The sequence below is a fragment of the Octopus sinensis genome, linkage group LG9 (assembly GCF_006345805.1).
Source record: "Octopus sinensis linkage group LG9, ASM634580v1, whole genome shotgun sequence".
NCBI classification, from domain to species: domain Eukaryota; kingdom Metazoa; phylum Mollusca; class Cephalopoda; order Octopoda; family Octopodidae; genus Octopus; species Octopus sinensis.
The window spans coordinates 28404208-28430902 of record NC_043005.1 but is presented as its reverse complement, the minus strand read 5'-3'; the positions used below and the strand labels follow the sequence as shown (position 1 = coordinate 28430902).

Genomic DNA, 26695 nt, shown 5'->3' with positions numbered 1-26695 from the left:
GATGATGAATATCTGACTTGTACTTATTCTATTGACCCTGAAAAGATGAAAGGCAAAGTCAATCTCCGTAGTCTTGAAGTATCAGGCTGGCATTTGGTGGGGAATAAATAGCCTTGCCTCGTGAGTAGAAAGAACTCATTGGCAATCTTTCTAGAGACGGTGTCTCGAAAATAACACTGGTTGGTGGTTAACCTAAAAACAACCTTATTCAGGAGTGAAAATGTCTAATAATGATTCAACAAATAATGATGTTAACGGGACTGGCACCAACAGTGAAGGTGCCATGTCTCGAAGGGTAGACTCAACCATCATCAAATGATTACAAGGAGGGTGTGGGATAAAAAGGTAAATTCTGTTACAATGCAATGTCACAGCAGGAGTACAAGAGACAGTATGACAATGTTTCTCAAATTGTACATTATTTTTTATGTAGGAAATACAACCTAGAACAAGAGTTATGAACACCAGCCACCTACTTTAACGGAAAACAATATAGTGAAATTACTATGGGATTTCAATGTGTAATGTGACAATCTGACTGAGGTAAGAAGACCTGATTTGATCCTGATTGAGAAAGAAGGAAGACATTGCTGGTTATTGATATTGCTATTCTAGGAAATATCTGTGTGGTAGAGAAAATGAAGGACAAAATGGATAGGCACCAAGATTTGAAACATGAAATAGCACGGAAGTGGGAACTGAGAAAAGTGGAGATTATATCTGTCGTGATAGGGGCACTTAGAAAGATGACAAACCAATTTCAGATGTGGCTTGGAAAACTTAGACTCACTATCAAGACTGAGATGCTCCAGAAAACAGCATTACTTGGAACAACAGCCAGGATTTTGAGCAGATTAATGTCGATGTAACTGGAATGAGTAAGTTGACAGGACCCATGGTTGCTCCTGATCAAAAGATATTGACATACAATCAGTCTGAGATGTGTGATGATAATGATGCTTTCAAGTTTTGGCACAAAGCCAGCAATTTCAGGGGAAGGAGAGATAGATTAGATCGACTCCAGTGGTCAACTGATACTTTTTTCTTTCAAACCCGAAAGGACGGAAAGCAAAGTTGACTGTAGGGGAATTTGAGAAAAAATAATAATAAAATGACAAACAAAATTGTACAAGTGTGAAAAATGATTTTAATATTTACGGAATTTCTTATCTTTCCCAAACCCACCCCGACGACCTCCTCTTCCTCCTCCTCCCTCAGCCCTCTTCTTGAAGGAAGGCATTTCTCTTGGGATGTCATATTCCCAAGCCCGACCTCCACGATCTGGTACACTGCCAATCAACACTTTATTAATTTCACACTTGGTTACCTCCCTTTCCTTCCCACTGCTGGTTTTCTGGTGATTTAAAAGGCTCTGTCTACTGGACAACAGCATTGGGATGGACATGGGACATTTTGATTGCAGCTTACCTCGTTTAGGGGTATAGACCTTGAGAATTTCGTTAGTTAACGACTTAGACCACATGAATGACTGAACTGTGACATCAATTCTTTTAAGCAACATCTCTCGTCTCACTTCATACTCACAGTTCAAGCTGGTAATTATTTCATCAAGTTTCGCCCATTGTTCAGCAGTAAGCGAGTGTGTCAGAGCACATTTCTCGACACTGTTGGGATAATTTTCTATGATATTCTTCAGTGTACTTTCAATATCTGCAAAGAGTTTTTCTGGCTTGACATCAACTGGTGTGTTACTGAGATCCAATGTGGTTAGGGCAGTTTTCAGCAAGAATGCCACTTCTGTTTCATCGTCTTGTTTCCTTTTTTTCTCTCCCACAATTAAAGGAGTGGGTTTGTTGATGTAGATGATTCTAGAACTGGACAGTTCAGATGTAAGATAATCAAGAAGTTTCAAACGGGATTCACGGTTGTTTAATCTCTCTTCAACTGGCCCTGATATGAGAGTTTGATAAGGGCAGTCTAGTTCCCGCAGGAGGGCACTGACTTCCAACAAAAATGAACTAAAATCATCTTTATTTGTGATGGCATTCACATGTTCTTCAAGTTCAGCAATAGTTTCCAGTTCCAAACTGAGCCATGACACAACCTGTAATGAGAAACCAGAAATGAGACCAATCACATCATTCCTAGAATCCATTTAAACAAATATACATTTATAATTTTTTTTGGCAACTTTACCTGGATAATGCATAAACACTGATGATGATGACAACGACACCTCTTCCAATGTTAACACATTCTACTTTTGAACAAAGCCTCTTATAATTGTTCTTTGAAGGGGTGTTCAAAATATCCCTTATCAGTCTTGTTATAATAAATGCAGTGGACCAGAAGTAGACTCCTTGGAAACCTATAACCAACAACCCTACTGTTCACAAAACAATACAAAATAAATAATCCCAAACTCCCACTGTCCTCCCTTAAAATCTGAGACCCTGTTCCTTTATTTGTTTTAGCCATCATATATTGGAAAGAAATAATATTATCATATTCATCAGTAAATGTTTAAAATATTTTAAAAAAGAGCAGACAAAGAAACCTGGGTTATAAAAAATATATCTAAAATACAGATACTCCAGCAAAATTGGCTTAAAAGTCTACCAGTAGAAGATATGAAACTTAAAAAATCATGTCAATAATGTAAGCCGTATGCATTAAACTTGTCCCTGAAAAGAGAGCCACTGCATACAAAAACATTCTTTGAGACAGGAGAGTCCTTATGGGATGGAGAATAAAGATCTCCAATCGTGTAAATAAACAACTTAATGACAGTGACAAATCCCTCTTCAAAGAGGCACTTTTAGAAATGGAAAATAAACTCAGATTCTCTTATGAAGAGGAAAGGGTAGAAAGAGAAACCAGCGAGGTGGAAAATATAAAAAAGAATTCTAAAGCTTTCTACAGGTTTGTGAAAGAATCTGCCTCCGTGCACTACAAGACAGAGCCACTGTTTGAAGAAGACAGTTCATTAACTGCAAACCCCAGGAGGATAAGTGAAATGCTAAATAAACAACCCCAAAATGTCTTCACCTCTCCACAGGGAAATATGCCAATAAGCAAGCCTGATGAGTGTTTCAACACTGCAGATCTATATGGGCAAGAAGCAGCCATTGATTACATCAACATAAAAGAGGAAGCTGTAATATGAGACACCGATGAGAGGAATTGAACTCGGCAATAGGACCAGGTGGGTTTCCAGCTGATCTTTAAAGACTTGTGAGAAAGCTCTCACAAAACCACTGCAGATACTTTTTCAGAGTTTCCTTGCATAAGGTAAACTTCCCAAATTGTTAAAAGATATAATATGCCCTGTCCATAAAGGAGGAAACAGAGCAGATGCTAAAAATTACAGGCTTATCTCTCTGACTTCATGTGTTAGCAAGGTCATGGAATGCATTGTCAGAAGGAGGCTGATCACATTCCTGGAAGAAAATAAATTGCTTATAAACACAACATGGCTGCCATCCAGAGAAGAGCTACTTTACACAGCTCTACAGCACTGACTGGGTATTGAAACAGCAACTCAACCACTCAAATGTGGATGTGATATATCTTGACTTTATCAAGGCCTTTTAAGAAGTTGATCATGGGATGATATGTCATAAACAGTGTGGGCTTGGTATTGCTAGAAAACTAGTAGAGTGATTGCATGACTTTTTAAAAGGCAGATGTCAGACAGTTGAGCCAATGATAGTCTTTCTGGGGAGACAACAATTTGTTGCGGAATCCCTCGAGGAACTGTACTAGGACCACTACTGTTTGTGGCAGCTCTCTCAGTCATGCCCTCAGCCAAACAATCAGCCATTTTCACCTGCTATGCTGATGATGCAAAAGTATCACAGGTAGTCAAAGACCCTGATGATATACTAAATCTGCAAAACGACCTGAATGCAACATACAAATAGACTACAATCAGAATAACAAGATCAGAAAGTAGTGCAATTCCAGAGTCAGAGTTGGTGCATGACTTGGTAATCCACATAAGTAATGATGCAACATTCCATGTGCAACACTGTGCAGGTATGAGATTCTCACAGGGGCAGCACTACACAGATATGATGTTTTTACAGCTTTTTACCACAAAAGAGGACTTTTTTCTCCATGGTAACTGCAGCAAATTACCCTTTAGAAGTTGAAATATGTCACAAACATATTTTAACTAACCTAAAGTTCTCATCATCATCATCGTTTAATGTCCACTTTCCATGCTAGCATGGGTTGGACGATTTGACTGAGGTCTGGCGAACCAGACTCCAATCTGATCTGACAGAGTTTCTACAGCTGGATGCCCTTCCTAATGCCAACCACTCCGAGAGTGTAGTGGATGCTTTTACGTGTCACCGGCACGAGGGTCAGTTAGGTGGTACTGGCAACACCCACACTCAAATGGTGCTTTTTATATGCCACCTGCACAGGAGCCAGTCCAGCGGCACTGGCAACAACCTCGCTCAAATGCTTTTTCATATGCCCCCAGCACAAGTGCTAGTAAGGCGATGCAGGTAACTATCACGCTCGAATGGTGTTTTTAACGTGTCATTGGCACAAAGGCCTGCTTGTTGCTCTGTCAACGATCTCACTCATATGGTAATCTTAGCGCTCCACTAGCAACGGATGCCAGTCACCGAGTTTGATTTCGATTTCACTTGCCTCAACTGGTCTTCACAAACAGAGTTTAGTGTCCAATGAAGGAAAGGCACGCATAAGTGGACTGGTTACACCACTGGCATAGGCCACAAGGTTATGATCTCACTTGCGCTTGCTGAGAAGGTTATGGTCTCACTTGCGCTTGCTGAGTCTCCTCAAGCACAGCATATTTCCAGAGGTCCTGGTCACTAGTCATTGCCTCGGTGAGGCCCAATATTTGAAGGTCATGCTTCACCACCTCTCCCATGTCTTCCTGGGTCTACCTCTTCTACAGGTTCCCTCAATTGCTAGGGTGTGGAACTTTTTCACACATCTATCCACATCCATTCTCACCACATGACCATACCAGCGCAGTCATCTCTCTTGCACACCACATCTGATGCTTCTTAGGTCCAACCTTTCTCTCAAGGCACTAACTCTCTGTCAAGTGTTATATATCTATATCCTTATATATATATATCATCATCATCATTTAGCGTCCGTTTTCCATGCTAGCATGGGTTGGACAGTTCAACTGGGGTCTGTGAAGCTGGAAGGGTTCATCAGGCCCAGTCAGATCTGGCAGTGTTTCTACGGCTGGATGCCCTTCCTAACGCCAACTACTCCATGAGTGTAGTGGGTGCTTTTTACGTGCCACCCGCACAGGTGCCAGACAGAGCTGGCAAACGGCCACAAACGGATGGTGCTTTTACGTGTCACCGGCACGGGGGCCAGGCGAGGCTGGCAACGGACACGAACGGATGGTGCTTTTACGTGCCACCGACACGGGGGCCAGACAGAGCTGGCAAACGGCCACGAAACGGATGGTGCTTTTACGTGTCACCGGCACGGGGGCCAGGCGAGGCTAGCAATGGACACGAACGGATGGTGCTTTTACGTGCCACCGACACGGGGGCCAGACAGAGCTGGCAAACAGCCACGAACGGATGGTGCTTTTACGTGTCACCGGCGTGGGGGCCAAGCGAGGCTGGCAACGGACGCGAACAGATGGTGCTTTTACGTGCCACCGACACGGAGGCTAGACGGGGCGGTGCCGGCAACGACCACGATCGGATGGTTTGCTTAACCACAGCTGCAATTTCCACTGATGTTGATCGACCTCAATTTGGTTCTGCTTTCTGATATATGAATTGATTTGGTTTGATTTTGATTTTGACTGTTCTCACTGGTCTTGCCAGGTTTTCTCACGCATAGCATACTTCCATAGGTCTCGGTCTCTGGTCATTTCCTTGGTGAGACCTAAAGTTCGAAGGTCGTGCTTCACCACCTCGACGCAGGAAAACCTGGGTCTACCTCTTCCACAGGTCCCCTCAACTGCCAGGGTGTGGCACTTTCGCACACAACTATCTTCAGCCATTCTCGTCACATGACCATACCAGCGCAAACGTCTCTCTTGCACACAACAACTGATGCTTCTTAGGTCCAACTTTTCTCTCAAGGTACTTACACTCTGTCGATTATGAACACTGACATTACACATCCATCGGAGCATACTAGCTTCATTTCTTGCGAGCTTACGCAAATTCTCAGCAGTCACAGCCCAAGTTTCACTACCATGTAGCATGGCTGTACGTACACATGCATCATACAGTCTGCCTTTTACTTTGAGCGAGAGGCCTTTTGTCACCATCAAGGGTAAGAGCTCTCTAAACTTTGCCCAGGCTATTCTTACTCTAGCAGTTACACTTTCAGCACACCCACCCCCGCTACTGACTTGGTCACCTAGGTAGCGGAAGCTATCAACTACTTCTAGATTTTTCTCCCTGGAACGTGGTAGAAGTTGGTCTCTGCATATTTTCAGAGTTTATTGCTCCTGAGCATCTGCCACAGATAAAAACTATTTTCCTAGTTAGTCTTCCTTTAACATTACTACATCTCTTATGTGTCCATAGCTTACATTTGGTGCATCTTATAGAGTTTCTACCTACACCTTTTCTACAGATCGAGCAGGGCCATCTACCTGAAGGCGTTTGTGATTGGTCTACCTTCCTACTTATTAGGACTTTGGTTTTGGCTAGGTTGATTCATCATCATCATCGTTTAACGTCCGTTTTCTGCACTAGCACGGGTTGGACAGTTCGACCGGGGTCTGGGAAGCCAGGGGCTGCTCCAGGCTCCAGTCTGATCTGGCAGAGTTTCTACGGCTGGATGCCCTTCCTAACGCCAACCACTCTGCGAGTGTAGTGGGTGCTTTTTACGTGCCACCTGCACAGGTGCCAGGAGGGGTCCGGCATCGGCCACGATCGGTTGGAGCTTTTAACGTGCCAGCGGCACGGAAGCCAGCCAAGGCAGCGCTGGCAACGTTCGGATGGTGCTTTTTATGTGCCACCGGCACAGAAGCCAGTCGGAGCGGCGCTGGCATCGGCCATGTTCGGATGGTGCTTTTTATGTGCCACCGCACAGAAGCCAGTCGGGGCGGCGCTGGCACCAGCCACGTTCGGATGGTGCTTTTTATGTGCCACCGGCACGGGCACCACAACTACTATTTCCATTGATATTTATTTCGACATTCATGTTCATGTACTTGACTCAACAGGTCTCCTCAAGCACAGCGGGACGTTCAGGGTACTTTGAATGGGCAGGGGCTATGCGGAACTGATGCAGGAAGCAGCCCGGGTCTTTGCAGTCACAGCATATCTCCAGAGATCTCGGTCCTTCGCCATTACCTCAGTGAGGCCCAATGCTCTGAGGTCATGCTTGACTACCTCATCCCATGTCTTCCTGGGTCTACCTCTCCCCCTGATACCTTCAACTGTTTGGGAGTGGCACTTCTTCACACATCTCTCCTCATTCATTTGCAGCACATGACCATACCATCGCAAGCGTCGCTCTTGCACACCACATCTGATACTTCTTATATCCAGCATTTCTCTCAGGGTGCTTACACTCTGTCGTGCGTGCACACTGACATTACACATCCAGCAGATCATGCTAGCTTCATTTCTTTCAAGTCTACGCATGTCCTCTGCAGTCACAGCCCATGTTTCACTACCGTGAAGCATGGCAGTTCGCACACATGCATCATACAATCTATCTTTCGCTCTGAGCGAGAGACCCTTTGTCGCCAGTAGGGGTAGGAGCTTTCTGAACTTTGCCCAGGCTATTCGTATTCTAGTGGTGATACTCTCTGTGCATCCACCTCCACTACTAACTTGGTCACCCAGGTAGCGGAAACTATCAACTACTTCTAGTTTCTCTTCCTGGAGTGTGATGGAATCTGTTTTCTGAGTGTCTGTGGTGTCTATTGTCCCTGCACATGAAAGCTATCTTATCTGTTAATTTCCCTTTAATGTTGCTGCACCTCTTGTGCGTCCATAGCTTACATTGGGTGCATCTTATGGAGTTTCTACCTACACCTTTCCTACAGATTGAACAGGGCCACCTGCCCGAGGGGGTGTGTGCTGAGTTCGCCTTTCTGCTTACTATAACTTTGGTCTTTGCTACATTTACTCTAAGGCCCTTTGATTCTAACCCTTGCTTCCACACCCGAAATTTCTTTTCTAGTTCCGGTAGTGATTCTGCTATGAGAGCCAGGTCATCAGCATAGAGGAGCTCCCAGGGGCATCCTGTTTTGAATTCCTCTGTTATTGCCTGGAGGACTATGATGAATAAAAGGGGACTGAGGGCTGAGCCTTGGTGCACACCTACTTCTACCCGGAATTCTTCACTATATTCGTTGCCAATCCTAACCTTGCTGACAGCTTCTCTGTATAGAGCCTGTACAGCCCTTATTAGCCATTCGTCAATCTCCAGTTTCCGCATCGACCACCAGATAAGGGAACGGGGAACCCTGTCAAAGGCTTTCTCCAAGTCCATATATATACATATATATATAATATTATTAGTGAATTGTATATATATACATATATATACATATATATATACATATATATATAATATTATTAGTGAATATTATTAGTGTATTTCACAAAATACATATATATATATATATATATATATATATATATATATATATATATATATATATACAAGGGTTTTGTTTTGTCTGTAAACTGTTGGTAATGACACATCACTTAGGAGTATGCATTATTACACTGAGTTATATATATATATATATATATATATATATATATATAAAGATGAGAATGTGTGTCTGTCTGTCTGTGTGAATCCTTAAAACTTGAGAACTACACAACCAATTTCATTCAAATTTTACACATTCCTTACTTAGGGTCCATGTAGTGTCATGGGCAAAAAATTTTTTTAACTTCTTGCCTAGTGCGAGCCCACAGCAATATCATATCTTCTCTACTATTTCAATATTACGTGTCAAAAGTGAAACTAAAACATTTCTCTATTGTAATGTGATATGCTTTCACTTTAATACTGAAACTATTATATAAGTGGGATGAACTGTAAGTGGACATCCATTTTGCTAGAAAAACCGCTATGGTCTCACCACTAACAAAGGAATGGTAAGACCATAGCGGATCTTCTTCTAGCATAATGTATGCCCACTTACAGGTCATCCCTCTTATATTTATGTAATATAATTTTTCTGAAACTTCAGATTTTTCAATATGCTACACCAGTGGTTTTAACTTGATATTAATCAAATTAATATTCAATTTTTCACCCTTATTATTTTAAATTTAAATTTACATGTATACATATAGATGTGTTTATATATATATATACACACACACACACATATATATATATATATGTATCATCATCATCATCATCATCATCATTTAACGTCCGCTTTCCATGCTAGCATGGGTTGGACGGTTCAACTGGGGTCTGGGGAGCCCGAAAGCTGCACCAGTCCAGTCAGATCTGGCAGTGTTTCTACAGCTGGATGCCCTTCCTAACGCCAACCACTCCGAGAGTGTAGTGGGTGATTTTATGTGCCACCGACACAGGTGCCAGACGAGGCTGACAAACGGCCACGCTCGGATGGTGTTTTTTATGTGCCACCGACACAGGTGCCAGACGAGGCTGGCAGACGGCCACGCTCGGATGGTGTTTTTTATGTGCCACCGACACAGGTGCCAGACGAGGCTGGCAGACGGCCACGCTCGGATGGTGTTTTTATGTGCCACCGACACAGGTGCCAGACGAGGCTGGCAGACGGCCACGCTCGGATGGTGTTTTTATGTGCCACCGACACAGGTGCCAGATGAGGCTGGCAAACGGCCACGATCGGATGGTGCTTGTTACGTGCCCACAGCACGGAGGCCAGTCGATGCGGTACTGGCTACGGCCACGTTCGGATGGTTTTCTTATGTGCCACGTGCCACCGGCACTGGTACCACAAAGATACAAATTCCATTGATGTTCATCTATTTTGATTTGTTTTGATTTGATTTTCACTTGCCTCAACAGGTCTTCACAAGTGTCACAAGAAGGAAGGTATGCACAGGTGGACTGACTACGTCCCAGGTAGGGGCCATGGGTTATGGCCTGACTAGTCTTGCCGGGTCTTCGGATGGTGTTTTTATGTGCCACCGACACAGGTGCTAGATGAGGCTGGCGAACGGCCACGATCGGATGGTGTTTGTCATGTGCCCACCGCACTGACTACGGCACTGATGGATTTCTTGTGTGCCACAGGCACTGGTACCACAAGATACAAATTCCATTGATGTTCATCTATTTTGTCTATTTTGATTTGATTTGATTTGATTTTGATTTTGATTTTTTGATTTTCACTTGCCTCAACCGGTCTTCACAAGTGTCACAAGAAGGAAGGAAGGTATGCACAGGTGGACTGACTAGTCTTGCCGGGTCTTCGGAAGGTGTTTTTATGTGCCACCGACACAGGTGCCAGATGAGGCTGGCGAACGGCCATGATCGGATGGTGTTTGTTACGTGCCCACAGCACGGAGGCCGGTCGATGCGGAACTGGCTACGGCCACGTTCGGATGGTTCTCATGTGTGCCGCCGGCACTGGTACCACAAAGTGTGTGCACCGGCACTGGTACCACAAAGATACAGATTCCATTGATGTTCATCTATTTTGATTTGTTTTGATTTGATTTTCACTTGCCTCAACAGGTCTTCACAGTGTCACAAGAAGGAAGGTATGCACAGGTGACTGACTACGTCCCAGGTAGGGGCCATGGGTTATGGCCTGACTAGTCTTGCCGGGTCTTCGGATGGTGTTTTTATGTGCCACCGACACAGGTGCTAGATGAGGCTGGCGAACGGCCACGATCGGATGGCCAGTGTGATGCTGACGACTACGGCCACGTTCGGATGGATTGTGTGCCACCGGCACTGGTACCACAAGCGGTACTGACTGCGGCCACGTTCGGATGGATTCTTGTGTGCCACCGCACTGGTACCACAAGCGGTACTGACTACGGCCACGTTCGGATGGATTCTTGTGTGCCACTGGCACTGGTACCACAAGGATACAAATTCCATTGATGTTCATCTATTTTGATTTGTTTTGATTTGATTTGATTTTCACTTGCCTCAGCAGGTCTTCACAAGTCGGAAGGTATGTACAGGTGGACTGACTACGTCCCAGGTAGGGCCCACGGGTTATGACCTGACTAGTCTTGCCGGGTCTTCGGATGGTGTTTTTATGTGCCACCATGTTCCCACAGCACGGAGGCCAGTCGATGCGGTACTGGCTACGGCCACGTTCGGATGGTTTTCTTGTGTGCCACAGGCACTGGTACCACACATATATATATATATATATATATACATGGATGAATATATGTACATGTATATATATAGATGTATATGTATAGATATAGATGTATATGTATACATGTATGTGTAGATGTAAATATATATATATATATATATAGATGTACATGTAACATATACACATATATACATGCATACATATATACACCCATACACATACACACACACACATACATAGGTGCAGGTGTGGCTGTGTGATAACAAACTTGGTTCCAAAACACATGGTCCTGGGTTCAGTTCCACTGTGTGGTGACTTGGCATGTGTCTTCTGCTATAGCCTCAGACCAACCAAAGCCTTGTCAGTGGATTTTGTAGACAGAAAGTGAAAGAAATCAATCATATATATATGTATGTATGTATGTATGTATATATGTAAATCTATGTGTGTGTCTTTGTGTTTCTCCCTCATCACTGCTTCACAACTGGTGTTCATTTATTTACATCCCCATAACTTACTGGTTTCACAAGAACAAACTGATAGAATAGGTACCAGGCTTATAAGATAAAAAAAAGCACTAGGCAGTGTCTCATATTTCTGTTTGCCCACTCACTTGTATCTATTAATTTATCTTTGTGTGTGTGTGTGTGTATGTATAATGCACACACACACACATATATATATACATGTATGTATATGTGCATATTCATATCTATTATATGAAAGTCAATGTCTTTATGTGTGTTCGTGTGTTACTTATACATTCAAAAACTGCTGCACCGATCCTAATGAAATTTGGAACATAAAATCCAAACCTAGGGAGAAGGGTAATGCTGTGTGTTTCATACAATTTCATGGACCAAAATTACTGAATGGATCCTTATGATATTTGGAACTTAGATTCAATGCATAAGGATGGGTATAATGCAATGTGTTTGGTCTGAATTTCAGATGGCTTAAAGGGGGCAGAACCCTCATGGAAATTCATAAATTTTCGATGTTTATGAAATTTCAACCATGGGTAATTGACACACATCAAGAAGTATTCTCAAAGTTTCCACTTCATATGACGATTCTAAGACACCCTAATGGGGGCATTAACTCCAAAATTTTAGTCATTTCTTTTATGATCCAAAACTAGGTCAAAAGTACTGAATGGCTCTTTATGAAATTTGGAAATTACATTCAATGCATAAGGGCCTTAACCCCCATGATCATTCATATATTTTTGCTGTTGATGAAATTTTAACCTAGATATTAGACACAAATGAAGTAATATTTATAAAATTTCATCTTCTTACAAGTTAGAAAGACCCTTTCATGGGGGACTTAACACTCACAATTTAGTCATTTTATCTAAGCTAAGACGAATACAGTTGTACTCTTGGAAGCTGTAGGGTCACCTGAGCATAATAGATGAGCATTATTTCTAATTCAATGGTACAACAGTGTAACACTTTGCTTTGAGATATAATAAGATTGTAATTTCTGCAATGTGGTGCATAGATTGTCAAGTAAATGAGAGGCATATTTGACCCAACTGAATCAGTTGCAAAGTGTTGAGTAAAGTTATTTGGTTGCAGACTCCCTTCAGTTTTTTTTATTATCACTGGGTCACACATAGTCACCAGATGGTAACATTGATTTCAAGGCCTTCCCAGATGAGTGACTGGTTATTCAAAGACATTTATAGATTGTAAATTTATTCTGTCCAGTTATGTATCAGTATAGTGGTCATTTGCAAACACCAGAGGTGACACTTTCATTTCTCTTTAGCCCTCATGTCACACAGTTGTTAATGTTTATTTCAGTTGGGTCACACCCTTCCAATTGCTATAGTTCCGTAATGCACCTTACAGCTGTGCCTGTCACCTGTATGGTGAGGAATCCTACATTGGGAATGGTAACGACTAGGGTAGCTGACTGCTTATTGTGATCATTCGTCTTTTGGTTTCCTGTAGCTTTGCTCTCTTTTACAAACCCAGTGAACATACATATATTTCCTATTTCAAAGAAATTCAAACAATAGATATAAGACCCAAGTTAAAAAGATTCTCAACAATTCAACTTCTCTGGTTGACATTAAGACACCCACCCCAATAAGGACCTTAACTCCCACATTTTAGAGCTCCATGACCTTCATTTTTCAGGAGCAAAATCCTTTTAACAAGTTCTATAAGACTGGAATTTTGGAATCTGCACATAAAAATCAGTAGTATGGGATACATGTCTCATGATTACAATTTTTGGGGGGTGTGTAAAGAGGGAAATAACCCTCATCTGCAATTTTGAGGAAATTTGAATCATAGGTATTCCAGTTCATTACAGAAAATTTAACAGAAAAGTTTAATTCTTCAATTGTATGTAACATGGGCAACGCTCGGTATCTCTGCTAGTATATATATATATATATATATATATATATATATATATATGATTGAAATTGTTGTATACAGTGCTCAGGTGTACTACAACTAGAAAAAAATCCATCAGGTGTACTATTGGCAGATTCCTGGAAGCATGGAAGTTATGAAGGATGTAGTGTCTTGACAGCTAATGACTAATGCAGGTAGTTTATTCCATGCTTCAGCAATTCTGAGAGTGAAAAAGTGTTTCCGAAATTCATGGATGCTGCGTTGTTTTTTTTATTTTATAAGCATATCTGCGAGTGTTTGTCATATGGAATTCAAAAAGGTGCCCAAGGTTGTTGTTGGAAAGATGGCGGATAATCTTATGGGTGTCAACCAAGTCAGTTGCCAGACATCTAAGCTTCAATGTATCCATCCCCAGGGAAGCAACACATTCAGAGTATGGTAGATGTCTGATAGTCGGTATTTGTTTTGTTGCACATTTCTGAAGTTTCCAGGAGGTTTATATGCTGAGCAAGATTGGGGTTTCAGACTGGTAATGCAATTTCCAAGTGTGGACATACCATTGTCATATACAATTTTAAACAGATAGCCAGAGAGCGGCTGATAAAGGTCTTACTGAGTGATGCTAGCACCCTCTCAGCCTTCTTGACAATCTTAGATCGTTGTTTACAATAATGCCCAGATCATGTCTGCTAGAAGACTTCTTGAGAGTGGTGTTGCTGAGGGGGTATGTAAAAGCTGGATTTTTCCTCCCAAAATGCATGGTGACACACTTGTCCACGGCTAGCTTGAGTTGCCAGACAGAGATCCATTGTTGAATTGTGTCCAGGTCTGATTGCAGGAAAAATCTATAATGCATAGGATCTGTTCTTTTTATTTCGTGGTACAGCTTGATGTTTTCCGCATATTTCAACACTGTAACATTCCTCAAGTTGGCATCTATGTCATTAATATATGCAACAAACAGTAGGGGTCCAAGAACGGATCCCTGAGGTACACCAGAAGTCATGTTGTAGGGTGAAGAATGATGTCCGAGAACCATAACTACCTCATTCCAACTGAGAATGAAGGACTTCAGCCAGTTATTGAGATCATCTTTCACACCGATTACTGAGAGTTTTGCCATGAATCGTTTCTGTAGCACAGAACTGAAGGCTTTAGCAAAATCAAGGTAGATAATATTCACCCATGAGCCACCATCAGTAACTTGGTTTGACATCCTCAAGAAACTCGATGAGTTGGCTACAACAGCTGGAGTTAGGGATAAATCCAAATTGTGAGGGTCGAATAAGGCTATGAGAACTCCAAAAGTTGCAGAGTGTTTCTCTGACACAGGACTCCATCAGTTTGGTGATGCAGCTAGTAAAGCTGAGTGGACAGTAGCTGACAGGTGATGTTCGATCACCTTTGAACAGAGGAACAACACTGGCAATTTTCCAGTGCTCTGGAGTGACAGTTAAGGCAGAATTGAAGGAAGAATGAAAGCTGGTGCAAAAGAAAGAACCTGCCATGTTTGAGAAGCAAATAATTAACACCATCAAAACCAGGAGAGGCATAGTTGCGCAAATTCTTGAGGTGGCATTGCAGCATTCCAGGTGTGAATTTCACAGATGTTATGGAATTTGATGTCAGAGTTGGTGAAGAAGGTACATTTGGATTTTCAACAGTGAAAATGCCTCCGATCTATGTGGAGATTGTAAAGAGGGCCAACTGGAGAGTGAGGTCTCTGCTTCGATCGTACATATTTCATATACATGTGCAATATTAACAGAATGGAAATCTTGACAAATTCATTTAATTTAATGTAACTTCTTCAAAACATTGAAACAGTTTCATCACTTGGTGAAATATTTGTTGAGAATAATGACAATATTTACCTACAACCCTCATAAAAACATATTCATACACCAACATTATATGTACGTGATTGTTATGCGTTGGTCAAACTCTTGTTTTAACTCGTTTAAACTATCGATTGAAGAGGCGCATTTTACACTTTCACTTTGGATACAAAATAATGACAATACAATACCTCACCGATGTACTAAAGGTGTAAAAATGCATCGAAAGAATTGTAGTGATGTTAAATAAAGAACGACGTTCATTCTATTTCCTGTCGCTATTCTATTTCCTTATCTATAGATGTAACAGCACGTGTTTTAAACGGCTGGTGGCAAACAGTAAATAGAAAACGTTCATAGAATGGAAAATGAACTTGGTGTGAGGAAGAGAAATTTCGAGTACGAACCCTTCGTGTGTGTGTGTGTGTGTGAGAGAGAGAGAGAGTTTGTGTGTGTATTCGGAAAATATATCTTTCTCCGATGAAAGGGTCCTTCCTTAAACCGGTAGATTTCTGTTCCTCGGGACAAAGTAAATTAATCCACTTATCAAGCTATTTCTAGAATTAGATAAGTTTGGGGTACCACGAGAAACGGTAACTTCTGAAATTTCAGAGAACAGAGGCCTCTTTGTCGAATAAGGTCTTAAATAAATATCTTGTCTTTTAATTTTAAAATGTTTGTTTTGGAAGGTGGTGATGATGCCAATACATTGGGAGTCTTATCGTTTTGTTGTTTTTTTTTTCTTAAACTCCATCACACTGACTTTCCACCAAATTACTGTTTTTGTTTAATACCAGGTATGTCAGCATCGAGCAGACCCATGGTCAAAGGCATTCCAGCCATGATAATTTAGACTTTTTTTTTAATGTTCAAGGAACCTAGGTCCATATTAACCAGCGTGTCATTTTCAACGATGGTGGGGGACGTAATTAGAAGGAGATTTGGTGGCTGTGTCTAGTAGATGGAGGGACCATGTAGAGGCTCCGTCGTTAGCTCATACTGGAGTACCGGATGGCCAGAGAGCCTAGAAAACACATTGGATCCCAAATTCTCACCACTTACCCCGGAATATATATTTGCAACATTGATTAAATAAATAGCTGAAGTTGTTTTAACAAATACGAAAACGACATTTTATAAAATCATTAAGAGGTATCACAAATAAGCTACAGCCTTACAATGAGGATTTGTTCCCGTTGAGAAAATCGAAGATTGCAAACCTCGCATTACTAAAAACAAGAATTGTTTAACCCTGAGTGAGAAAACCTGTGATGAGAGACATTACAGTCGTGACCACCACATATTTTTTACATATATTAAGGAATACACTGTCAAATGTGTTCTTTCTAAAAAATTTTTAGGCGATGTTTCCAATTTTTAAGATGGTACGGTGCGTTTGAGGAAAATTGGCTACTATTTCTAACAGTAATAGTGAAGCTTAGTCTTAGGTGAATCGTTGAAAGGAGTTGTCTTATATGGAGATTAATAAAAAGAGGGGAAAAGATTTACTTGCCTCGGTGAATGGAACTGAACATGGTTCATCCAGTAATACTTTCTTAATGCTTTCATCTTCACAAAATTCTTTCGAATAGCCAAGATCGTTGAGCGAATCTAGAATATCACACTCCATCAGAGCAATTCGGTGAAAGTAAATCAAATAACCACAAAATACAAAATAATAACAAAAATAATTAACTCACAAAAGAGGTACGAGAAAACCAGGGTTATTTCCCTTGTTTCCTTCTTCTCTCTCTCTCTCAGTCTTTCTATCTTTTTGTTTTCTATTTCTCTCTCTCTCCCTCTTTCTTTCTCTTCTATTACCCTTCTCCCCCTTTCTGTGTCTCAGTTGGAGTTTTTAGTAATTACGTATGGGGGAAATACTCATTGCTATGCATCTTTTCCGCTCATATTTACAAATTCGGAAAGTTTTTCTGAAAATCCAAGGATAAAAAAGTTATGAAGGGTTATATGAGATGCTTAAACCAGAATTACGCCAAATTTTTTAAAGGAAATTGCCGAACAAATACTTTCGATTTTGATATAATGTTTTCAAAAGATCGTAATATATATTACGATCTATTGGTGCAGTATATATATATATTATATATATATATATATATATATATATATATGAAACTGAGAATTTGTGTCCGTCTGTGTGTGTCTCTATGTGTGCATCACTAAAACTGGAGAACTATCCAACTAATTTCATTGAAGTTTTACACATACGTTACTTAGGGTCCATAGAGTGGTATGAGCCAAAAAAATTTCAACTTCTTGCCTAAATCGAGCCTAGAGCAATCTCTTAGACTGGTTCGGTATTACGTGTCAAAAGTGAAATAATAACATCTCTATTGCAATGATATAGTAGTTTCACTTTCAATAGACAATCTACTGATGGCTACAGAAGAAATCTGTGGTTGGTGCAGTATCCCAGCTAGACAAAGTGTGACATGGTGGTGGAACAAGGAGGTAGACAGTGCTATAAAAGCAAAGAGACAGGCCTGGAAAGGCTGGAAAAATGGTGGAAACAGAGGACTGTATCAAGTAGCCAGAGGGGTAGCTAGGTATCAGGTTTACATAGCAAAAGGAATAGCTGAAGGTAAGAGATTTGCAAATGTCCTACAGAATGAGGATCAGAGGCATGAGGTGTTCAGGATTGCAAAGCAGTGTATCAGAGAGGATAGATATGTGGTGGGTGAGAAATGTGTGCGAATGGATGATAGTATGCTTGCATTTAGTGACTCACAAAAGAAAGATGCATGGAAGTGTCACTATGAAAGTTACTAAATGTGGAAAATGAATGGGAGAAGAAGAGTCATTCAAATATTGAATCAATTGAGAGACCAGCCATCAGAGTCAATATCAGCATAACAGATAAGGCAATTAAGGATATTAAGACAGGGAAAGCCCCTGGACCATCAGGAATCATTGCCAACGTATCAGTATATTGGTCATTTGCAAACTCTAGAGGTTGCACTTTCATTTCTCCTTAGCCCTCATGTCACACAGTTGTTAATGTTTATTTCAGTTGGGTCACATCCTTCCAATTGCTATAGATCCATAATGCATCTTATGGCTGTGCCTGTCACCTATATGGTGAGGAATCCTACATTGGGAGTGGTAACGACTAGGGTACTGTAGCTGACTGCTTGTTGTGATCATTCGTCTTTTGGTTTCCTGTAGCTTTGCTCTCTTTTACAAACCCAGTGAATGTACATATATTTCCTATTTCAAAGAAATTCAAACAATAGATATAAGACCAAACTTAAAAAGATTCTCAACAACTCAACTTCTCTGGTTGATATTAAGACACCCACCATCAATAGGGGCCTTAACTCCCACATTTTAGAGGTCCATGACCTCCATTTTTCAGGAGCAAAATCCTTTTAACAGGTTCTATAAGACTGGAATTTTGGAATCTGCGCATAGAAATCAGTAGTATGGGATACATGTGTCATGATTACAATTTTTTAGGGTGTGTAAAGAGGGAAATAACCCTCATCTGCAATTTTGATGAAATTCAAATCATAGGCATTCCAGTTCATTACAGAAAATATAACAGGAAAGTCTAATTCTTCAATTGCTTGTAACATGGGTAATGCCGGGTATCTCTGCTAGTATATATATATATATATTATATATATATATAATATATATAATATATATATATATATGAAACTGAGAATTTGTGTCCGTCTGTGTGTGTCTCTATGTGTGCATCACTAAAACTGGAGAACTATCCAACTAATTTCATTGAAGTTTTACACATACGTTACTTAGGGTCCATAGAGTGGTATGAGCCAAAAAAATTTCAACTTCTTGCCTAAATCGAGCCTAGAGCAATCTCTTAGACTGGTTCGGTATTACGTGTCAAAAGTGAAATAATAACATCTCTATTGCAATGATATAGTAGTTTCACTTTCAATAGACAATCTACTGATGGCTACAGAAGAAATCTGTGGTTGGTGCAGTATCCCAGCTAGACAAAGTGTGACATGGTGGTGGAACAAGGAGGTAGACAGTGCTATAAAAGCAAAGAGACAGGCCTGGAAAGGCTGGAAAAATGGTGGAAACAGAGGACTGTATCAAGTAGCCAGAGGGGTAGCTAGGTATCAGGTTTACATAGCAAAAGGAATAGCTGAAGGTAAGAGATTTGCAAATGTCCTACAGAATGAGGATCAGAGGCATGAGGTGTTCAGGATTGCAAAGCAGTGTATCAGAGAGGATAGATATGTGGTGGGTGAGAAATGTGTGCGAATGGATGATAGTATGCTTGCATTTAGTGACTCACAAAAGAAAGATGCATGGAAGTGTCACTATGAAAGTTACTAAATGTGGAAAATGAATGGGAGAAGAAGAGTCATTCAAATATTGAATCAATTGAGAGACCAGCCATCAGAGTCAATATCAGCATAACAGATAAGGCAATTAAGGATATTAAGACAGGGAAAGCCCCTGGACCATCAGGAATCATTGCCAACGTATCAGTATATTGGTCATTTGCAAACTCTAGAGGTTGCACTTTCATTTCTCCTTAGCCCTCATGTCACACAGTTGTTAATGTTTATTTCAGTTGGGTCACATCCTTCCAATTGCTATAGATCCATAATGCATCTTATGGCTGTGCCTGTCACCTATATGGTGAGGAATCCTACATTGGGAGTGGTAACGACTAGGGTACTGTAGCTGACTGCTTGTTGTGATCATTCGTCTTTTGGTTTCCTGTAGCTTTGCTCTCTTTTACAAACCCAGTGAATGTACATATATTTCCTATTTCAAAGAAATTCAAACAATAGATATAAGACCAAACTTAAAAAGATTCTCAACAACTCAACTTCTCTGGTTGATATTAAGACACCCACCATCAATAGGGGCCTTAACTCCCACATTTTAGAGGTCCATGACCTCCATTTTTCAGGAGCAAAATCCTTTTAACAGGTTCTATAAGACTGGAATTTTGGAATCTGCGCATAGAAATCAGTAGTATGGGATACATGTGTCATGATTACAATTTTTTAGGGTGTGTAAAGAGGGAAATAACCCTCATCTGCAATTTTGATGAAATTCAAATCATAGGCATTCCAGTTCATTACAGAAAATATAACAGGAAAGTCTAATTCTTCAATTGCTTGTAACATGGGTAATGCCGGGTATCTCTGCTAGTATATATATATATATATATATATATATATATATATATATATAATAATAATAAATATTAGGGAATGAATCCAAAATTACAGGGAAAAATCAGATTTAGGGTTAAATCCAATTTTATAGTAAAATATTTTATATACTATAATTCGAGACAAAACCACTATTTTAAAATCAAACATTGATTAAGTCTTTCCTTGTTTGATTTTAAAATAGTGGTTTTGTCTCGAATTATATTATATATATATATAATCAACATCATCATTGTTATCGTCGTCGTTTAACGTCCACTTTCCATGCTGGCATAGGTAGGACGGTTTGACTGAGGACTGTCAAACCAGAAGGCTGCACCAGGCTCCAATTTGATCTGGCAAAGTTTCTACAGCTGGATGCCCTTTCTAATGCCAACCACTCCAAGTATGTAGTAGGTGCTTTTATGTACCACTAGCACGAGGGCCAGTCAGGCAGTTCTGGCAACTATGCTCAAAAGATGTTTTTTACGTGCACAGGAGCCAGTCCAGCGGCACTGGCAATACGAGGTTAATCCCAAAGTAAGGTCTCCAAAAATATCTAAAAATTACAGAAGCGTTTATTGTCAATCATTTTAAAGTTTGGACATCTATCTATTTTTCTACATAATCACCATTTCACTTGATGCATTTTTGTAGGTGCTGGGGCAGTTTCAGTATGCCCATATCATACCAGCTCACTGCCATGTTGTTGAGGAAGCGTTGAACCTCATCTTTCATCTCGTCATTGCTGAAGCGCATTTTGGCCAAATGTTCTTTCAACTTAGAGAACTGGGTACCAAGTCCAGACTATAAGGTGGGTTGCCATATATGGTCTTCTGTGAGCATTCGTGGGACCCATCTTGTGCACACCTTCTCATATTGCAGCTTTGCACTCAAAACCCTATAACTGGTGCTTCGGATAACCTCAGGAACTAAAATGCAGAGATCATCCAGAGTGATCTGCTAATTTTCATGCAGGATTTGCTCAACTTTCATAACTGTCTCATTGGAAATTGATGGTTGCCTGCTTCTTTCTTCCCTACGCCACTTGTGGACGTTTTTGACATCCATGCATGACTCACCATACACTTCTGTTAATTGGCGATGAATTTCAATCAGTTTAATGCCTTTTGCATTCAAAAACTGAATAACTGCATGAACTTCACACTTCACGGTAGCGTCAATCAGGAGCTCCATCAGATACAATTGCCAAGCCAAGATTGAGCGTGGCAGCAAGGCGCACACAGAGGCAGGTGCAGGTTCATGCTCAGCAAACACAACAGTGTTGCCAATAGCCACATGCGCAGTTACCCTACGTCCCCAGCGCTTTGGAGACCTTACTTTTGGGATTACCCTCATATATAAAATATTGTCTCTCGGTATAGTGCAACTCTGTCTAAATGTTATGACTCTAGCCTTTTTAGAAAGCAAATATTCATTATAATCTTTTACTTGTTTAAATTATTAGACTGCAGTCCATGCTGGAGCACCATCTTGAAGGGTTTTGATCAAATGAATTGACCCCAGTACATTTTTTCTAAAAGCCTGGTACTTATCTATCATTCTCTTTTGCCAAGTTGCTTAGTTGTGGGAACATAAACAAACCAATACTTGTCAGCACCAGCTGTGGAACAGTCCCAAAGACAAACACACACACATACATACTTACATACATACATACAAACATACATACATACATACATACATACATACATAATACATACATACATACATACACACATACATACAGTTACTCTATCCAGATTACAAATTCAGGTTTATACCTGTAATTATTGGGGCTCTGGAATATGTAACACACTGCCTAAATACCAATCTTGAAAAATTAGGCTTCTCAAAACCAAAAAAAGAGTAATTTGATTCGAAGACTACAGATCCAATCCATCACTGGAACTGTAAAAATCTGTAAAACTTTCCAGAAGTTTATTACTTAAATATATATGAGCATGTCCAGATATGTAACTATATGCATGAGAATACATACATAAAGCAAAACATGCTAATCTGCACATAATAATAATAATAATGAAATTATTGTATACAGTGCTCAGGTGCACCACAACTTGTCAAAAGTGCGTATAAAGCATATGCAGTAATGTACAAATATCTGGAAATTGAACAGTGTATGAGTTAGATACATGCTTGTGTGTGCATGTATGTATGCATGCATCCATACATACATACATACATACATACATACATACATACATACATACTAAATACATGTTGTTGAAATTCCAATGAAGAAACCTTGGATCTAGGTTAGAAACTGGTGCTTTCTCTATGGGCAAGAAGTCTTGAAATAAACTGAATAATGACATACATATATACATACATACATACATATCCACAACAGATATCTGTTAGTTTCCATTTACCAGATCCACTCATAAGGCTTTTGTCAACCTGGGGCTATAGTAGAAAACAAGATGCCATACGGTGGGACCGAACCTGGTACTACGTGGTTGGGAAGCAAACTTCTCACACCACAGCCATACCTGCACAATTCTAGTAATTACAGATAACTTTTAATCCACACTTCATTATACAATACACTAATTGGGTAGTAATAAGGTCTGTTCAAGAACAAAAACTGAATGCGTATTTGTTTTGTTTATCTTTTTTAATTGTAATTTTTTTATTTCATAGGATACATGTTTTATAATTTTCGTTTCAATTAAACATTTATGTCAAAAATGATTGAAAGAAACTATTTTATTTTAATTATAAAACCATTTATTTTTATAATATTCTAGTTGCTAAAAAAAGCTGATGCAACCAGCTTAAGAGTCAAACATTGAAAATAAATTTATTTTTGATTCTCATTTAGGGAACCATTTGCTTAGGTGTACAAGAAATTGGCTCCATAATTCTGGTAGTATCAGCTTTTTTGGTCAGCTAGGATTCAGTTTTCTACTGAGACTCAGAAGAAAGTGTTGTGACAACCTTTCCAAGTTGACTCTGTTCTTGTCTTGGAGATTTAGTAGTGTGCGATGTAGTTTTGCCTGCTTCTCTTAAAGTTGCAGGCTTCATGGTGGTGGTTTTCTGAACTGAGGGTGTTGTAGAGTGTGATTCTCCAAGAGGTGTTTTCTGATTAGCAGGTTCTGTTTGTCTTCTTTCTTTGACAGCAAATGTCATTGGAGTGACAGTTGGCCTGTGTGTTGTAATTTCTTCACCTTGAGCTTTAAGGATTTTATGTAACTCAGATGGCTTTGTCACTGGAGTAGTGGTTTGCACACGTCCCAGAGTTTCTTCCTTTGAGCTTTTCTTTATGTCAACATGCTGTGTTTTTGGTATGGTGATTTTCAACTCGGGGGCAACTGTTTCTCTTGCTTCTTGAAGTTCATGTTCTCTGGTAGTGGTTGATACAATGGTTTCAGGCGTTGTTCTTTTCAGTATGTCAGACAGAAGTGTCTCTGTAGTTACAGATGGAGTAGTTCTTGTTGGTTGACTGCTACGTTCTGCAGCACGAGCATGTCTGCTATTAACAGCTGATTTCTTAGTTTCTTCTCTCCTTGGAATTTCCTTTTCTATCTCTTGAACTGGTTTAGATGTGGTCGTTGTCATAATTCTTTCGGTTGTTCCTTGAACTAATGACCTGAGGTCAGCACTTTTTACTTTCTGTAGTCCTGATATGACAGATCTGTAGGAAGGTGGAGTGATTAGGATATCAATTGGTACAGGAATAGATGTGATTAGGTAGATCTTTGATCCAGCATGTAGATGTACGTTAACCTAGGAATAAAAAGAAAAGAAAAGGGATAAATGTTTGTTCAATGAAAAAGAAAAGATTTCTGTAATACAAATTTATATTTGATGGGACATAAGTGGTTGTGTACATTGATGATAGGTTTGTTATTCCTGTAGACTAGAGCAGCCACAGCTTTGTCTCTGGCAAATAAACATATAACTTTATGGATATCTATCCACCTCACTATAATAAATGAACAAAAATGGGGAGGTACAGTCTTCTGGTGCTAGAGAATTAAACCAACAGAAGACTTATGGCTATTTAAAAACATTTAAAGAAAAATTGTTTTAAATAAAAAATTTTCTCTCACCATTTTACTCTTCATCATTTGTTGGACAATAATTTCAATTTTATTGATCTGTGATTCAGGGACACTCTTGATGACAAGGTAATCACGAAGTAAGTATTTAATCCAATCTCTGACGTGTCCAAGAACAGTTACAACAGGTTGAGGTAAAGGTTTCTATAATAAACAAAAGCAAGTATTTTACATAATAGTTTCATTGACCCTTTAAGGAGTATATAAGAATGGAAGAGAAGAGTAGTAAGTGCTGAAGTGACGACTAACTGTTGTGAGTTCAAATACAGGGATCTGCAAGCTTATACCCTACAACTAGAGCAATGGCTAATCTGATGAGTGCTTCAATGGTTTACAGATTGGGATCTGAAGATTCTTAAAATTAATTTTGATATTTTTATTTCTTTTGTAACTTGTACATCATCACTCAAATGATGAGTACCAGGAATATTAACCAGTCAGCAAATTAAGCACATTTTAATGGCACCAAAGAGTTTTTTTCAGGACTGGATTTACTCTGCAGGTTCACTTATTGTGTTTTGATTAAATTTTTAAATGAAGAAATTGGTCAATTTTAATGTGATGTCTAACCTGAAGTAACAAATAAGTTCCTGAAATTTCTTTCATTAAATTTCTTTAAATTAACAAAATGAAGTAGTGGTGGTGGGGTGGGTGGGTGATATTTAAAATATATAAATATATTGCTTACTAAATATAAATGGTGGTGAAATTTAATTGACTAAAATGTGCTATAAGTTAACTTTGGTCTCTCCATTAAAGCATGTTAAAAATCCCAACAGAACATAATTTTAGTCTTGGTCAGTTGTTGATCCATAACAAATCTTTCTTAAAATTGGCAATCACACACATATGGTCATGGGTTGCTATTTCTACATACATCATTGCCATCATCACCATCATTATCATTAACAACATTGACAAAATGTAAGCCCAAGTGTAAATTTGAGGTAGTCATTTGCACTAATCAATGTAAGAGTTAAATTTCCCCTTAATAAGATGTTAACTAAGGGTTTTAACTAATCTTTAGTCATTTTCATCATCATTTAACATCCATTGTCCATTCTGACATTGATTGGATGGTTTGACTAGGGCTGGTAAACTGAGAGGCTGCACCAGACTCCAGTCTGATTTGGCATGGTTTCTATGGCTGGATGCCCTTCCTAACACCATCATTTTTCCCTTATAAAGGCAAAACACAAAATTTAATCAAATGATTCTTTCTGCAGCCACCTTTGTTTTGGGTTAGCTTAGCCAGAACTAATCAGAGCTACATAGTAACAACAACAATAAATTTTGTCACAATGGAATCTTATCAAATTGTAAAATGCTAGCATAAATTTCATATCTTGTGGTCTCTGGTCAGTACTCCCATCTCTTCACCCCACTTGCTTTTAACTAATGTAAGTGAGGGCACTGGCTTAGTGGTTAGGGATTTTGGTTTATGATTGTAAGGTTGTGAGTTTGATTCCTTGAGCAAGACGCTTTATTTCACATTGCTCCACTTGGCTGACAAAAATGGGTTATACCTGTATTTTAAAGGGCCAACCTTGTCACATTCTGTATCATGTTGAATCTCCCTCAAAACTATATTAAGGATCTGCACGTCTGTGGAGTGCTCAGCCACTTACATATTAATTTCACCGCCAGGCTGTTCTGTTGACAGAATTAACCGGAACTCTTATTGTCATAACTGATGGAGTGCCAATTAACTAACATGAACAACTAATTTAGCAAGATGATTAAAATTAGTTCTGTTTTGAAAATTTATAATTTTTAATTACATTTTGCCAGTCAACGATGACCTGCACAGATTTATAACTGTTAAGGCCCCGGATTAGATCTTTGGTTATATTAGGATAAGGACGACTTAATCTTTCTTCCTGTATGAAGTAGAATAATCCAATATCGACTTCTTTCTTCAGTTGTTCTGGTGTTTTCTGGAAGTTTGCCTGTAAAATAAATATGAATTCAATGGTCA

The 26695-nt window shown here is 39.7% G+C and overlaps 2 protein-coding genes across 2 annotated transcripts in view; both read right to left on the bottom strand.

Annotated features, from left to right (window-relative positions):
* Window positions 1–1127: 1127 nt before the first annotated feature.
* Window positions 1128–17176, bottom strand: LOC115215639 (protein FAM98A). The gene is made up of 2 exons (XM_029784888.2): window positions 16975–17176; window positions 1128–2065 (listed from the first exon to the last, which is right to left on the bottom strand). The coding sequence occupies exons 1-2, from the start codon at window positions 17089–17091 to the stop codon at window positions 1148–1150; spliced, it is 1035 nt and encodes a 344-aa protein (XP_029640748.1). The 5' UTR covers window positions 17092–17176; the 3' UTR covers window positions 1128–1147.
* A 6189-nt stretch (window positions 17177–23365) lies between these two features.
* LOC115215599 overlaps window positions 23366–26695 on the bottom strand; it is a 52930-nt gene continuing 49600 nt past the window's right edge. Inside the window, exons 22-24 of the mRNA XM_029784819.2 lie at window positions 26499–26666; window positions 24709–24861; window positions 23366–24382 (exon numbers count right to left, since the gene is read on the bottom strand). Of these exons, the coding sequence (XP_029640679.1) occupies window positions 23561–24382; window positions 24709–24861; window positions 26499–26666 (1143 nt within the window). The 3' untranslated portion in view covers window positions 23366–23560. The remainder of the gene's footprint in view (window positions 24383–24708; window positions 24862–26498; window positions 26667–26695) is intronic.

Excerpts from the sequence above, each read along its gene's own strand:
- LOC115215639 (XM_029784888.2), bottom strand. The coding sequence starts at position 17,091 with ATGGAGTGTGATATTCTAGATTCGCTCAACGATCTTGGCTATTCGAAA. Across the intron at positions 2,066-16,974 it reads GTTCAGTTCCATTCACCGAG|GTTGTGTCATGGCTCAGTTT; the intron begins GCAAGTAAATCT and ends TTCTCATTACAG.